We start from the raw sequence: 17519 nt of genomic DNA, 5'->3' as shown, positions 1-17519 counted from the left end.
CCCCTTGGTTTTGCTAGTGTTTGCTTTCTCTTGGATTTTACCTATTACTGACACTCCACCACATCCTCTTTCTCATTCTTCACACTTTTTGGCCCATGTTTTATATTTTCTCATTTGTTCCTCCTCTCTGTCAATCTCCATTACTCACCAACCCACCTTATTTCTCCCCAGTGTCATATGTCAGCATGTATGTATGATTTTCTTTCTTCTGTGGACATTCAAGCAGAACTCCAGCCAAAGTAATAAAATAAAAGGAATATCCTATTGAAAGATAAAACAACAAAAACAGTTTTTGCTGCAATATTTACCTTCAATTTATGGATTTCTTCAGCAGTACTTTTTTCTGCCACTAGATGTCCTCGGTCATATGGCCAAGATAATTCAGTACACTCTTCTGAGCTCAGGTCATCTTGGACTTGTCACAGCCTGTTCCTGGACAGTGCAAGAAGACGCAGCAGAGTGATGAGCTCATCCCCTGTCACTCTGCTTTCTCCTATTATGCGTATGCTTCATATGCAGCTCTGCTATACAGGCGCTACAAGGGGCAGATAGCAGGTCAATTTCAGATATTAGGTCAATTTCAGATACTTACACTTTACAACTCTCTGTGCAAATGCCTGAACACAAAACCTCCCCTAGCACTCTGAGGAGATGTAATCCCATAAAAAGGGATTAAATCTCCACTTTGACCAGCTAGCCCCTACAAACAAAAATAAATATCAAAAAAACAACAAAATGTGTTTTGACACCCCAAACCGTATACATTGCTGTAATTACATTATTTTATGTTCATTGCTAGTAAAACAAACTTTCTCATGTCTAGTTCTCGTGTGTTATTTTTAAAGAAGCTTTTTTCATCGGCCTGCATGGCAGCTTCTAGTCAATGTGGCTAATAATAAATGGCCCAAGCCCTGTAAGCAGTAACCCTGGCTGCCATTAACATTATACAATGTCATCTGTCAAACAAAGCTAACACTGCTTTTGGAAAATTCATTGCAACGTAGCAGCATGTTGCCAGAAGCAAATCACTAGCACAGTTAATCGTATGACATGATGACAGGAGGTGATCGAAGAACAAATACATACAGAAACAATATAATTGCATTTGGTATTTAATAGAAATGTGAAAGTCACTTATCTAAACCTAAGTTCCTGCAATGACAAAAATTGTCATGGAACATCTTACATTTTAAAGTTATTGCATTATCCCTGTTTTTTAATATAAATCTGCAAAATGTCAACAGCTAACAGTTTTTGATCGAGGGCATTCCAGTGCAAGTTAGGTTTCCCACTGTTTATGTCTATTGTGGTTAGTGTACCAGCAAAGCTAAATAAAGGCCTATTAGCTGTAACACCACAGGTCTAATTGCTTAGAGTACATCAAAAGCATTAAACTTAGTTAAAGAGTAGAAAATGGTTAAACCCCTCTCAGGGTTTTTTTTTTTGCATATGTTCTGTGGAGGACATTTCCATTGACTGCAAACAACAGGAAGTGAGAGGAATTCCCTCTTAAACAGTTGTCACGGGAACCCATGTCCCAATGGGAAGATTTCCTCTCTATTTCAGTTCTTGTGACATCTGTAAAGTTTTGTATTTCTAATCATTTTTTCTTGTCACAGGTCAAATAGAGAGAGTAAATCCCCCCAGCAATAAAAAAAACTGATGATTTGCAAGACTTTCACACTCTCCAAAACTTGAGAAATGTGTTAAGCTGTTATAACAGATGTATTCACCAAAACAATGACTGTTCAATAAATGAAAAGAAATATTATTGACTCATAATACTCAAATTTGCAGGATATTCCATAAACCCGTATATGCTTAACCGTTTGTTATACACAGCAGTGTTGAGCTTCTCACGTCTTTTAGAGTAGGAGCTAAAGGTAGACTTAGGCCCCGTTCACATATAGCGAATTGTTGCGCGATTTCGCGCATTATCCCCGCGCGATATCGCGAGAAGTCGCCAGCCAATGCTATTCAATGGAGCTGTCTTAACTCCATGTCGTGCGTCGCTCGTCGCGGTCGCAAGTTGCTTCTACCGGACCCTTTTTTCGGCGGATTTTGCGCGATTTTGCTTTTTTTCTATGGAGCCCGACAGAGAAGGTCGCGCTACCGTCGCTGGATCGTCGCTGGAGCGTCGCCCCGAAAGTCGCGCTATCCCGGCCGCTGCAAAGGTATGTCGCTATATGTGAACGGGGTCTTACAGTGCCTGAAATTGTATTAGAATACATATGTTTGCTCTAGAATGATGCAAACATGTGTATATGTGCAACAGATATTATCTGTACCTGTGTCAGTGCAACTCATTCACTGGTGGGCCAGAACTTTTATCTGTATTTGTATTTTATCTGGAAACTGGTATTGGCTATATTTGATCCAAAAAGCACTTTTAGACATTAGGTTGGTTTACTCAAGGCATTTAGGCTGTTCACTTTACAAGGAAATTTGTACTTTGCAAGGGAATTTTCCCTTATGTTAGTTAATGTATTGAATTCAGTTTGCAAAGAATACTCAATAATGTGCAAAGAGAATAAAAAAAACTGTATTTTTGCTTGCACATGATTGGATAATTGAAGTCAGCAGAGCTTCACCCTATTTACTAAGCTTAGGGAAAATCGCTCTGCAAAGTGCAAATTCCCTTGCAATGTGAACAGTATATTTTAGTAAATCAATCCCTACATGTCTGACATGACATCCTGTTGTGGTTCAATCAGGTGACAAATTCAATGAACAAATGCACGAAAATGTTGCTGGTCCTTGAACATTTTCTGTAGCTTCAGGATGGCCAAGTATGCAAGAGTCATATGGTCCAGCTGGAAGAAAAGAAGATTATGGGAGTATTACTTAGGGGCATGAGGCAAAGTGAGAGCTTCATTTGAACCTGCAATTGCACCATCAGAGACTAGAGTTTTATAATACCTCAAGAGTGGAACCCCTAATGCATAAATTATAGTAATTTTAAAAAACTTAACACATGCTATTCCATTTGCCACTTGCTATACCTTGCCCTAGCGGAAATAAATATATATGGATTGGGCTGTTTCTTGATTGCATGCATATTTATTCATTCATTTTGCTCCCTGAGTGCATAAACCTTGCTTTCTAAAAACATAGATTTTACAGATTGAAATGTTTTGTCACAGTGACATGGGAAATCAGTTGCTGGCAGTCCTTGACAATACATGGACATGTTTTGAACATTCTTCCAACAACTGCTTTAATATATCACATCTAAAGGCTTGTTTGGATGTGTATTCAGTCCTGGGCATCTCTCCTAATGAAAGCTAGAATTGCTGGCCTGATCATCTGTTTATTCTGTAAAAACAGACAACATTATCATTTATTAAATATCTGTTCTGCATCCAAGCTGGAGCCCCGTAGCGTTGTCCTTTTAGCTTGTCAGTTTAAGAGCTAAGTGATTCTCAAGTCGACATTCATTCAGAAAATAAGCTATATCTAAATATTTAAGTGAACTCTGGAACCAATGTCCTAGGGAGGAAAATGTATTGAAGATGTTTCTGTTATTATTCACAGTCCGGCTAATAGCAGGACCCATGTTTCATTTGCTGACATCTTGTTAATTATTTACTTGGGAACGCTACATTTTTAGAAGCCAGTAAGAAGAAAAACTGAATTTAGAATGAGAAAAGTGTCAGCTATTTAATAGCATCTGGGTCAAATTATTAGAAAACAGCTGCCAGAAAAAACTGTCTTAAAGCAAGACAGCTGTGTAACACTCAAAGATAGGTGAGTTGTATATAAAAAAGATTTAGAAGTGTGGAAAATCCTGGCACAGAGAAACTAGACATTTCTTTGAGATATCCCTCATTCCATCTCCCCTTGGACAAGCATTAGAACTGATTATACATTTATCACATATGCAAAAATAGTGTGTGTAGTTTTCTTAAAGAGTAAAGTATATCTAAATCTAAGACCTCTGTTTTCATCTTGGACAAAGTATGGAATGGATAAAACCTCTAACAGTTTTTATTGCCATTGGGGACATTTCTTTTCACTTTCTGTGTTATAGACACAACAGGAAATCTCTGCAAAGTGAGAGAAAACCCATATTAGACAGTTATCATGTAAACGGGTATCTCCATTAGAAGATTTCCCTTCTATTCCTCTGTTCCTGTTTTCGTAGACAACTCAAAATGTAGATTAACAATTGTGGTCACCAGGACAAATACAGAGTAATATTGTCGTATTTGAATTTAATATCATTTAATATCATTTAAGAATTTAATATCATCTCTCCTAATCTTTCTTACTTGTTTTTTATCCTAGATATTTTGTTGAATTTCCGTACAACATACGTCAGCAAGTCTGGTCAAGTGGTATATGATCCTCGCTCTATTTGTGTGCACTATGCAACCACGTGGTTCTTTGTGGACCTCCTTGCTGCCCTACCTTTTGACCTGCTCTATGCATTTAGTGTCAATGTGGTAAGTAGGCTTCATGATCCAAAATGAGAACATAGATGTGGTCCAAAATGCCCTTAGTAGAATGGTTTATATTCATAAAATGTCAAAGCTGTCATGCTGTGTGTTTAGTAAGAAGTAAAGTTTGTACAGAACTGCTTTCAAAGAGCACAGTTCACAAAACAGAGTAGAGGGGTTTTAATAGTAAATGATGATTAAGAAAGCAAAAACTTAGAACATTCAAACTCAAAGTTCCCCGAAATTCTTTTACTGACCATAGATGTAGTTTGCAAGGTCTTCTGCCTTTTTGTAAGTCTTCTTCCAATGCATTAATTTGCTAGATATACAGTATATTCTGGCAGCATTAAATCCACAGGTACTTAGATCCTATTATTTTTTTCTCTTAGTATTTTGGCGTTCATCTGTTGAAGACAGTTCGTCTATTAAGACTCCTCCGCTTGCTCCAGAAACTGGATCGGTACTCTCAATACAGTGCAGTGGTGCTCACTCTTCTTATGTCAATGTTTGCTTTGCTTGCCCATTGGATGGCATGTGTTTGGTACTTTATTGGGCAGAAAGAGATTGATGTCAATGAGATTGGTAAGTGGAACATAGTATAACAAACACAAAATGAATAAGTATTTTCTTCATGTGACCATTTAGCCTGCCTTTTCACATTTGCTTTTTGTTCATGAAATCTATGGGGTTCATTTATAAAAGTATCCTATGCTCATCAACACTATCCAGGAGCGCTAGTGCCCTGAAAACTTTTATAAAGGAACCCCTATGTGATTTGTTTTTGCCTTTTTGCTTTTACTCTTAATATTCCCAATTATGTCTTGCTGAAACGGATTACAGAAAAACTTACAAAATATCATATTTGTGCTGCATAGCTGCAAGTTCAATTCCTGCTCTTATCATTTCATTTTCTTGCATGTTTCAGTATGGACAATTTTATTTAATGCTTGCAACATGTGGGTGGGTCTTGCTAAAAAGAAAGTTTTCTAATGCACGGCTTTTCTCCTGAAGCTGCCGTCAGTTGCAGTGTGAATGCAGGTTAACTATAAACAGATAGTCTAGAGCAGGGGTGGCAAACTCAAATTCATCGGGGGCCGCATCAGCAGTATGGTTACCCTCAAAGGGCCGGTCAGTAAGGTGACGCATTGCGGAAGTCAGTAAGGTGACGCAGTGCGGAGCTCAGTAAGGTGACGCAGTGGGGAGGTCAGTAATGTGACGCAGTGCGCAGAGGACAGTAATGTGACGCAGTGCGCGGAGCTCAGCAAGGTGACGCAGTGCGGGTCTCAGTAATGTGACGCAGTGCGGAGGTCAGTAAGGTGACGCAGTGCGCAGAGGACAGTAATGTGACGCAGTGGGAAGGTCAGTGGTGTAAGATAGAAAAGGGACTTACTGTACAGTGGTAATGTGCTCTGTCCTCATGCCCTCTTCTTCCTCTCCAGGTGGTGGTGGGGGAGGGGGGGGAGCATCAATGTCTCCTCCATCCATGTGCAGCCCCAAGCAGCCTTGTTGTGCCTCCTCTGCAGTCTGCAGGTCCCTTCCCGCTCTGCTGACAAATACTCAGGCAGCAGCTAATAGCAGCAGAGGTGGGCGGAGGAACATAGGAGCCTGCACGGCGATTCCTCTCCTCAGCGGCAGAGCCGAGCTGACAGGAGATCGTGCCTGCAGCAGCGGCGGCCACTTCTCAGGGGACTCGGCGGGGGTGCGGGCCGGATTCGGCCCGCGGGCCTTGTGTTTGCCACCCCTGGTCTAGAGGCAGAAAAATGCAGATCCTCAGCTTCGATTGGCTCAGTAGCTGAATGAATAGAAAATTTCAAGGTTTCCAGATAGCTTGCTCTTTGTTTGGTACAAAAACTAACATTTCTGATTTATACTCACTAGAACAAGGTAACAACCTTATTAATTTGACAAACCTATAAATCAAACACCTTCATATATCAGTCTCCCAGAATTATCGCCCTTTTAGAGTGCATCTGTAGTTACATCAATATACAGTAATACCTTGGTTTACAAGTAACTTGGTTTGAGAGTGTTTTGCAAGACAAGCAAACATTTCTGAAAAAAATTGCCTTGATATACAAGCAATGTCTTGCAATAAGAGCAAAATTATGTAGAAAAGCGCCACCCGAACAAATCTGTAGCAGTGCGAGCGATGAATCTGTTTAACGACAATGCAATGTCACATTGGATATATTCCTTGTTAAGGTTTCACGAAATGAAAAAGATTCCATTGAGCCAAGAGATAGCAGTGATTCCGTTAGTGATAGTGAAAGTCGTCCTACACAATAATCCTCCTCTCTCTTGTCTCCCTCACACCAGCCACAAAGTTACCGGTAATGGGTTTATTTTTCTTTATATTTTGTACAGTATTATATTACAGTACAGTATTGTAATAAGTTTTATATGAATATTTTTGGGTTGTGGAACGAATCATCTGAATTTCCATTATTTTCTATGGGGAAATTCGCTTTGATATACAAGCACTTTGGATTACAAGCATGCTTCCGGAACGAAGTATGCTCGTAAACCAAGGTATTACTGTATTCAATATAAATGTTTAGTGTAATCATATAACTTACATTTATATGTTGTAGTAGAAAAGCCTTTGTGATTCCTACTTATTTGAATTTTTTAATATGATCTATCCTTCCTGTGCACCCACCCCATAATTCCTTTTATTGGTGTGTTTGAGATGCCACTTTGGGAAGCATAATAGACAATCACTTCATTTGCACATCAGTGGTCATATGAGAACTCATTACTGCTATGCATGCTGTACGCATACTTGGAATTTTCTCTCATGAGTCAGCTTTTGCAGAACAGCATCTAAGGTAAAGCTGGCTATACACTGGTAGAACAAATATTCATACAAAAAAATCTTGCCAGAACATTTGATACTGCCATCAGAAACTTGATGAATGTATTGACAAGACTTGGCAAATCTTTTTTGAAATTTCATTTGATTTCAACATTTGATTTTGGAGTGAATGGAGTTTCTCGATTGAAAGCCGCCGTCACTTGTAGAACTTTTTCATTTCAAGAAAAACATTTCCATTCTGCTCCTGATACACTTCTGCTTTAAGATGCTGAAAAACAAATGCATTTACCTAGTAGTGAGGAGGTGATCTAAGCTGTCTCAAAAGCTAGCTGTTTTAATCTACTCCTTCAATACAAAGTTATCACTTTAAGTATATCTACAGCCAAATACTTTTTTGCTTTGTTTTGGAAAGATTGGGGTAAAAGTAGAACTCCTGTTGGGTTTTACTGCAGTCAGGGGCTGCAGATTCCTTCATTCCTGTCTGGTAAAAAACAGTTGTTCGTAGGACATGACGTGACAGGAAACCTCTCCACAGATAGAATTAAAAATACTTTTTTAAAGTAGGGCATGGCTAGAAACCCTGTCAGTTTTTTTATTGTGGTCTATTTACTTGTTGCAGATTTTCCCTCACTTTTGTATGGTACATCGTTAAACAGAACATGAGGGAAAAGCTCTGTAATGGAGCCCCAGATAGCAGTAAAACCTGCATGGAGTCTAACCTTTTCTCATTCTATTCAAAACATAAAACGTTTGGGCTTTAGATATGCTTTACATTTACCTGCTTCCACCATAGAGCTAATAGAGTATACCCCACTGCCACCTTGGGATAGCTTGCAGCTCTAGTCACCCTGGGTAATTGAATACCTGTAAAATTGGGATGGAAAAAAACATAAGAGGAAAAAGGTTGTTACGTATAATTTAAATTTAAATTTAGCTTGCTAGGACTGTATTCAGTCTAACTGATTGTATAGCCTGTACTCATTTGGCTTTACCTAAGGATTCTGTTATTGAGTGCATCTGCCTGCTGCTGGGTGTACCCTTGCCACAGAGCAGAGCAACCAAAAGTGGAATGTTATGGATATCTATAACTCTCCACACAATCCCTCAGGGGTTTATAGCTAGTGGTGCATGCTGTGAGAGGAAATAAATATCTGGCTCTGACCAGGTGAGAGTGTCGCACTTCCCCGGGCATCCTGCCTCTGGGAGGTGCATTATGTTTAAGCTGTCTGACCAGGCCTGAAGCCTTAAGGTGGTCAGGTGTGAACCCAGTCAGGGTCAGGAATTATTCCTGGGATGAAGAGCAATTGAGGAACACTGCCTGCTGGAGGTACCGGAGAAGCCAGGATGGGCGCAGACCTCAGAGAGAAGTCTACTGTCACACCCAGCGGAGATCTCAAAATGTCTGCCAACTATCTATGGTTCTCTAACACAGTATCTCTGCATTTTCAGTTTAAAGGCCCTCTACACTGTAAAGCTGGAAAGCATTTGGTAAGTCTGGAGTTCTGTTTGTTCCTTAGATATCTGCAGCCCTAACCCTCTCTCCCTTTTTTGCCGTTCATGGAATAAAGCATTAAAAAAAAGCATAATAAAATCCTTAAAGTGGCCAATTTTGCTTTGCGCATCCCACATTCCCTCTAAGGACTTATTCCTGAGGTGAAATGTCAGCCCCTGCTGCCAGGGGGCGTCCCGAGGCCAGGTGACACCCTGAGCGATGATCGGGTGACACCCCCGCAGTGACGTCACCGTGCATGCACGTGACATTACCACACGCGTGCACGATGAAATCATCGTGCATGGGTGGTCATCCAATTGACGCCTGGTGATGGACCCCGGCAGAGAGAGAAGGGCATGTTCACCCGGCAGGATGAGGTTTACCGCCGAGTCCCCTCTTCTCTGCATACCCTGTCGGCTCTCAGTCCATGACCGAGTGCCCGACTTGTGAGCCGAACCCCCCGCACCCACCTTGTGACGCCACTGCCTGCTGCCCCTAGAAGTCAGCGGTACATATGCATAGCAAAAATGATAAAAAATTACTGAGTAGGTCCACAGATATGTTACTGGAAGCTAATTGTTGTAACATGTATAAAAATTGTAACAATATTCATGATTGTGTAGTTTAGAAACAATATTCTGTTTCAATATGTTTTTATTAAAGAAATTATTAGAGAATACAACAGGACATGTACACTTGCAGAGAGTTAAACAGTACAGTACAATGCAACTGAAAGGCCTGACTTCCAGTAAACACTGATGTGCAGCCTGAAGCTATATATCACATTACAAAGCTCACAGTTTTCAGATGGCATTTGGTATATAGTGAGAAAGATTCATATTTAGGTTTCGGGTCTTGTTGGCTAAAAAATGAAGTAGGTTAATAGTATTAATACAAAGTAATTTCCTGGTTGTTTAGGGTCCTATTAGTATAGAATGTCACTGAGGTGGGATATTTCAAAGAACCAGCAATGAGCAGTCAAAGTGATTAGAGAGATAATGTTCAATCCAGGCAGTCCAAACAAACTTAGATTTGTGCATTAAGCCATTACGAATCTTGGCTATTTAGTGTGAACCATGTCATATTTTGTTTCACCTGGGTGGTCTTGGAAAGACAGACACACTTTGGCTAGGACTTCTTTGGGGGCATACATTTTTTTTACTAAAAACCAACATACCGTTATTGCCATAAACGTATGAGCTAAGTGCTGTATTTTCCTTTCACACTTGTATAAAGAACAGTGGCTCACAAATACAGGCCATATATGCCTCTCTAAACACATCCCATCTTACTGTCACAGTTGAACAGCCGGTATAACTTATTAGTCACATTTCAGTAGAATTTATGATGCCTATAATTTGGTTCATATCAAGTAGGTGAATCACAATAGACAATCTGATTATTTTTTAGACATCATTAGTTATAACAGCATTCCCTGTAATTCACAGACCTTGAAAGGTTAACTTACTACTTTGTGTGCTTGCACTGGGACATATGAAATCTGTCAGAGGAGTAATTACATAAAGAGAAGATACATGGAACAATTAATCATATTGTTTAGCCACACCAACACAGATATAATAAACCTAGTTCTTTGAATCAATCATATTGTTCACGGGGTAACTAATTAATACACTTTAATGTTCACTGGCAAACACATTTTGCAGCACTGTGATTATATATCTATGCATTATTTATATAAAATGTGCTCAGCCCGTCTGTAGCACTGATCCATTATGTCTGAACAAAATTTCCTCTGAGATCCTGCGGCCCGGTGTGAAGTCAATAACTGTTTGAGTTTTATGGCCCAGCTCTACATTAACTTGAAAGTAGAACAAAGTCACAAATTAGAAAGGGCTAGAAAAAAAGGTCCAGAGATATATTTTAATGTGATAATCCTGCCCCCTAATAGCAGAACAGCTATCTGTTTTGCTCACACAGCTGCACTGTGCTTGCAATCATGCCAAAATTAGCTTCAAACAGCAGAAAAAAGCAGAGCCTGTTATGTTTGAAGGTTTGATAGGAGCACACATCGGAAGCCTGCAGAATACAAACATCTGAATTCCCATATGGTTACTGAAGCTGGAGTTTCTGTAGTGAGTTCAATTCTGCCTGGCAGTAGTGTTAGCAGCATTGGAACTGGTTCTAATACTAACATAAAAACACGATTGCAGCTCTCCATCAAAGAAAAAATGACTAGGATTTGGGATTGAGGATGACACCAGTGGGGCCAGATGGTCAGGAATGTGGGATGACCTATTTTTGCATTACTATTTGGTGAAGGATCCAGAATCCAATAAGGAAGTTATTTTTAAGAACATTATTATATGGCTGATTCTAATGAAATAAGAAAGCAAAACACTCAAAAGATTGCACCACTCCTCCACAGCAAAAAAGCAGAGGGAATCCAGGTACTCCCCAGCCAGAGCTCGTCCCGACTCCCTTGTTAGCTGCTGTCGAAACAATAAAACATCTGACCGCACTGCTTATGTCGCCGGAAACTTTGTAATTAAAAAATCACACAGCTGCACAAAGTCACCCCGCTAACGCATTTCACCCAATCCTTGGCTTAATCGGAGAGTTAAGATTAAGCCCACGATTGAGGGAAACATGTGAGAGGGGTGGACCTGAGGCGGGACTTTGTGTAGATGTTTGATCTTTAATCAAATACGTTTCCAGCGACATACTGTATGGAGTGAGGCTGAATGTTTAATTGTTTTGACAAAATAAAAAAGCAATTTCAATGCTGATGCTAGTAAAGCCCAAAAAGGAACCCATTAAGTACTAAAGTTATCAGTTCACAGTAAAAAGGGTTAGCTTGTTTTCAGGTACAAGTTGCTATGCATAGCCTTTGAATCCCTAATAATTGATTGACTAGGTGAGACTATGTAGGAAAGTATTTTGTACCTAACCACTACTTGGTGACTAGAGATTTAGTGAACTAATAGGTTGCTTTGATTCTAATTTTTGTTCCATCTAACAGAATGGTTGTTTTCATTCCGGAAAACGAATATATACAGTAGTGTTTTTAGTACATTATTTATTATGGCCAGGAAGGACTACATAACACTTTTAAATATTTTATTCATTTTAATATATATATATATACAGTTTATATGTGTTCAAATATGAAATATTGCTTTTAAATATTATAAATTCTCGTTTAAGCTAGCAGATGGATCTTAAGGCTCCTTTTCATGTTTCCCTGAATTTCTTTAGCTGCTAAAAATAAGAGACATCATTTTTAATAATGGACATTTAGTTAAAGGAGAACTATGTGGTTAAGGCTTTTCCCCATAGTTCTCCTTAGGGTAACGGGAGGACACAAACTAGCGTCCTCCCGTCACCCTAGGCTCAGTATACCACGAGCTGTAGCTCGCGGTATACTGAGACTCCGCAGCTGAAGCGGATCTCGACAATTATGCCGGGATCAGCCCAGCCGCGTGACTGACAGCTGGCTCTGCCTATCTAGAGGCAGAGCCAGCTGTACCCGCCCCCTTCCCATCCGTTCCGCCAGTCAACGCTGGCGGATCGGAGCGGGGAATCCAGCCCCTCCCCTGTCACGGCAGAGAGCCGTGACAGGATCGAGAGGTGAGCGAACGCCGGTATGTGTTCGCTCACCACCCCGATCTACTGAGCCGACCTGTGACAGTCTCATTGTCACAGGTCGGCTAGGACTATGAGGTGAGTGAAAATCACTCACCTCATAGTTCTGCTTTAACATGAGAACTTCAGCTTCACCAGGTTCTTTCAGTTATTAGTTGAATGAATTTCCAACCAGAGACAGAATGAAAAAAGGCAGCGTAACAAGAAATTAGAACAAACAAAAATTGATTCATTTAAACAAATCACAGAAACTGTATTCTAAGACAGATGTTTCATTAGACATAGGTAAAGAATGTTAAAGGGATAGAAAGACAGTAATAAAAATGTGGGAAAGAAAATTCAATTAATTTAAGGGATTTATTCTGTTAATTCAAATTAATCAGATCAGCAGCTTTAATTAAATATACCAGAGCTACTTAGTAAGCCTTTTGATCTGAATCCTTTAGCTTCGTGCACTCTATCAGGACCACACTTAAAGAGAACCGGTGAGCAATGGGTATTTGTAAGAATTTTAATCTCCACTCATAAAGCTGCACTGTTGTCATCTGGAAGATGCTGTGTAAACGGTTGGTCTAGCATTTCTCTGAAAATATCATCCTGCATGTACATTCTTTACCTTTTACAGGCTTCAATTTCTGTTAAAGGACTGGCTAGCAATACAGGCACTGCTCTGGGGGAGAGATTCAGGAAAACATGCTCTGCCCACTTGGTAAAATCTACTACATAGTCTTCGAATTTAATATTGCTCTGCTGGTAGCTGCAATGGTCTAACCCACAAGTACACTTACACAAGGTAACACACCAAAGATTTCAAATACCAACCTTTGGAAATTCCAAAACATAACTGTGCATCAGTGCATTGGAATGGGTACAGATTAGACTTAGGATGTAATAGTAGTGTAGCCTTTGCTCTTAAGGCTAGCAGTGTGTGCTATTATTTTAAAAGATAAAAAGAAGGGTGTGCAAAGACTTTGTGTATTAAAACAGATACTCCTTTAAACAGTAAAAACAATACTGCACGTACTATAATTCATAAGAAGTAGCACATGTTGAAAGCCGGCGAGAAGATCTTTTCCACCAGCCATCTGTGTCCAACAATGGGGCTGTGTGTGAGGCAGACATTCCAAACACAATCTCCACAAAATAAAAGAAGGACCTGCTGGGAGATGGAATTCAGCGGTGTCCCGTGCCTCTGCAACATCTATTGCTTCTGGGTGTTGGGGGTTGCTACGCAATGCATTTTGGGGGCTTCTCCTCCTTTGTTAAGCCTGGATGTCGGTGGGGATGTATGAATTTTATAGAGCTACAGGCACCACGGACAGTCTTAATTGACACACTATGTAGCCAAAACAAGACACATATAATATAAAAGTGTGTTTCCACTTTTGCAGCCACATTGGTATAACGCCTATTTTATATTTGTTACATGTTCTCATTCACTCATTCAGAATAACTTTAAAAATATTAAAAAATGATTTTTAATTGTCCTTTTCTGAAAACTCCAGGACTGAAAAATCCTACTTGGTTCTTCCTTGGTGTGCAATGTGTTTAGAATTTGGGGGGGGGGAGTTGTGTTTTACATATTTAACCCTGTCTGTACTGTGTTGGCAGCTTTCATTATCAGTTGTTAACTAGATGTGAAGGAATGTCTGTCCTAACAATAAATTCATTTCAGTACAGCGCTGCATGACGGAATAAATGTCAGTCAAAGTACCGCAGCGCTGAATACTGAAAAATGGCCTGGATGGGAAGGGGGTTTAACACCGCGGATGTCAACTGGTTAAATGAAATAAAAATTGCTGCTTACATAATACTTGTTTTCTGATATTAATAGTTTTTGCTAAACTGAACCTCTGGAATACAAGGGGTCTGGGGACGTTACGATAATTAACCCTGTCTGTACTGTGCTGGCAGATCTCATTGTCAGTTGTAAACTAGATTTGATCACTGCCTGTCCTAACAAAGGGTTAAAGATCTAGATTGTACGTGAATGGAAAGAAGCTCTTTCTATGGAGACAGCCAGTTCACTTTCAAAATGTAGAGGGAAACTTGCCATCTACCCAAAGGGTCAATAAAGTCATCTGAAAGGTAATGAATATTTTCTTAAAAAGGATTTTGAGGTCTGCTGTGTGAGTGGGAACACATAACAAACCTATGGTGATGTTTTCTCAAATCTGACTGCAAAAGTGTACAGTGGTACCTTGGTTCACGAACGCTTCTGTTCATGAACAATTCGGTTCGCAAACAGGAAGTCCAGCAAAATTTTGCTTCCATTCGCGAACTCCGCATGGGGTGACGAACACAACCGCAGCCATCTTCCCTGCTCTTGTGTAAAAACGTCACCAGCACGACAGAGACTTGAATGTCAGTGCAAACCCATTTATTGATGTCAGTCGTCAATCAGAGTGTCATCAAGCGCTTTTGGGGCCACACATGGTCCCCTTCATCAGGCTCAGAGTAAAAGCATGTTTTACTTCATCAGGCTCAGAGTAAAAGCATGTTTTACTCTGAGCCTGATGAAGGGGGCCCTGCGTGGCCCGAAAAGCGCTTGATGACACTCTGAGTGACGACTGACATCAATAAATGGATTTGCACTGACATTCAAGTCTCTGTCGTGCTGGTGATGTTTTTACACAAGACTATGCTGAGTGCGGCGCCATCCGCAGTCATTGCAAGCACCCACTAATACATATGGGAGTTCTGATAAGGAGTGCTACAGGTACTTGGACGATCTTCCCTGCTCTGACACATGGCCGTGGCTTCCTCTAGTCGAGATCACGTGCTGACCACAGTTTGATACCACTGGTACCACTGTATTTCTTTTTTTGGAGTCAAATTTGAGAAAACACCACTATGTTTGATATGTGTATCTATTCATACAGCATACTGAAAATAATTTAAAAAAAAATATTGCTTAGATGTTGTGTTGCAGCAGGCAAGATGGCTAATTCCAGGTTTTTCTCAACACCTTCACAGTGATTTGTCCTAATAAAAAGACTTAGGGTTGAAACTTGAGGATTATGTTTCTCTCATTAACTCCATTAAAATACATTGAATAAGCTCTTCACTCCTCACAACCCCTCCTAACATTACAATAGAGCGAAAAGCAAATAGAAATTTTAACCCTTAAGAACTCTAGCCCAAGTAAAATCAATTTAAACTTCAAGAAGCATTTTTTAAATATTTGTTTATCTTATGCTATGCAAATGGAAACATGTAACACATATAAAACAGGTGTTATCCCAATTTGGCTGCAAGTGGAAATACACTTTAAGCATATGAGAAGCAGCGGTATTGTTGATTTAGGCACTACCGCATTAAATAAAAAAAGGTTAGATATTTGATATCATGGTCTACACAATTATAGGATCCACTTATAATAAGAACATTATATAAAACGATATGAATAAGATATATCATGTTAACATCCATGGAGGCGTGGGCGGGAGGGGGGGCAGCTATATTCCTTGAAAACTTTTTAATGTCAGGGTAAAACATTAGCAATAAAAAATCCAACCATTCCTGTCACTAATTCCTACACTGGGAATTAAAATAAAAAACAGTCAACCAAGGATGTCTGTGGCTTCCTGTTCTTACAATATGTAAGAAAAACATTGCCCAATCTGGTCAAAATCTGCAGGATTAGCCAACAGCCTTACATTGTTACATTTGGTTACATCTACATTGAAGCAGAATATTTCATGAAGAATAAGCATTTGGTGGCTCGTTTGCTGAGTCCTGCATTGTTAAATGGAAATGGATCAATCGCTGAACAGTAAAATGATAGAAAAAAAGGTATATTTTAAATTTGTGCCGCTTTCATGCTACAGCACATTGGGAATAACAAAACATTCCTCCTTGCAGTACAATCTACAAATAGCATAAAACACCTGATATAACAAGTAAATTATTAATCTTGGATTGAGAATTTACAATTCTTTAGCTAGTAGTTTATATTCTGGCCCAGAACCCATTCCTAAGAAAGAAATGTGTGAAGCAAGATCGACATCTCTTCACAAAGTTGCAGCTCCTGGGACCATATGAACAGGGTATAAGTATCTAATTAAGTGCAGCGATTCACAACATGTTTTTGGGAGAAAGCCCAGGAATGTTGTAAAACTTGTGTAGTATTGCAAAGCAGGTGCATTACAACACCAAGGGAGCAGAAAAATGATTTTATTACTATTTAATGCAGTAAAATATTTTCTATTTATCTCTTCACTCTCAGGAATTAATGGCTAGATTACAGTTCTGATATTTACATATTAAATGATAATAATTGTTGTGGCAGAAGTGTATTTTAAGTCCTCAATTAAAGGAAAAACAAAAGTAATACTAACTGAAAATGAATATTGTTTTATGTTATTTTCAAGTTTGCAAAATACAGAAAAAAATAATATTTATTATTAAATATTTAATAGAATGTGATTGAATATATTATTAAATATTTCGTTAAATCGACCCTGTCACTAAAAATAGTCAATCCCAGCAAAAGAAGGAGTTAATACTTATCTGTCCTGCGCCTGCGCCACATTTCCTTAAACTTTGCTGCTGCCAAAAAATCTTCTGCTTCCCAGCATCTGGGTGTGTCGGATGCTTGGTGTCTTGTTGCATGCTGTTGTTCCATACACCTACCCCTACATCACTACTGTTTCCTGTAGAGATCTGGGTTTTGTGGATGGAACCACAGTGTACAGAGGTTAACCAGAACTTGTACTTAGGAGCATACATGGTGCCAGAGGATCTTCGAGCATAGCAAAGTAGTGCATCCTTACACAAGTCTTTGTCTGTATTAAAAGCTCTTTCACTTTATTGCATAAGCAGTATAAAACAGTCAAGCTCCCATTTCACATAGCAGCTTTAGAGACTATGTATACCCCTTTGTCAAGTCAGAAACATACTCAGTTAGGTTGACAAAGGGCTAGACATGGTCATGGCAATGTGGGGATAAGGGACAGACTGAAGGGACCAGACTCAGAGAGTGCAATCAACATACAATGTACCACTCAAGTCTTGGTTCTTAATCTTTATTAGGACAGACAGTCCTGCACATCTAGTTAACAACTGATAATGAAATCTGCCAGCACAGTACAAAGAGGGTAATTATGGCAAACACAAATCCCCTGAACCCCCCCCCCCCCACCACTTTATTAGAAAGAAAAAACAA

General features: G+C 39.5%; 1 protein-coding gene across 1 annotated transcript in view; it reads left to right on the top strand.

The window, feature by feature from the left end:
- LOC108784962 (potassium voltage-gated channel subfamily H member 8-like) overlaps positions 1–17519 on the top strand; it is a 336787-nt gene that overhangs the window by 277446 nt on the left and 41822 nt on the right. The window contains exons 6-7 of the mRNA XM_018553917.1: positions 4288–4445; positions 4829–5021. Coding sequence (XP_018409419.1) covers positions 4288–4445; positions 4829–5021 — 351 coding nt within the window. The remainder of the gene's footprint in view (positions 1–4287; positions 4446–4828; positions 5022–17519) is intronic.

This window comes from Nanorana parkeri, unplaced genomic scaffold (genome assembly GCF_000935625.1).
Source record: "Nanorana parkeri isolate BGI_ZX_2015 unplaced genomic scaffold, ASM93562v1 scaffold134, whole genome shotgun sequence".
Lineage (NCBI taxonomy): Eukaryota > Metazoa > Chordata > Amphibia > Anura > Dicroglossidae > Nanorana > Nanorana parkeri.
This window is presented reverse-complemented; position numbering and strand designations above follow the sequence as displayed.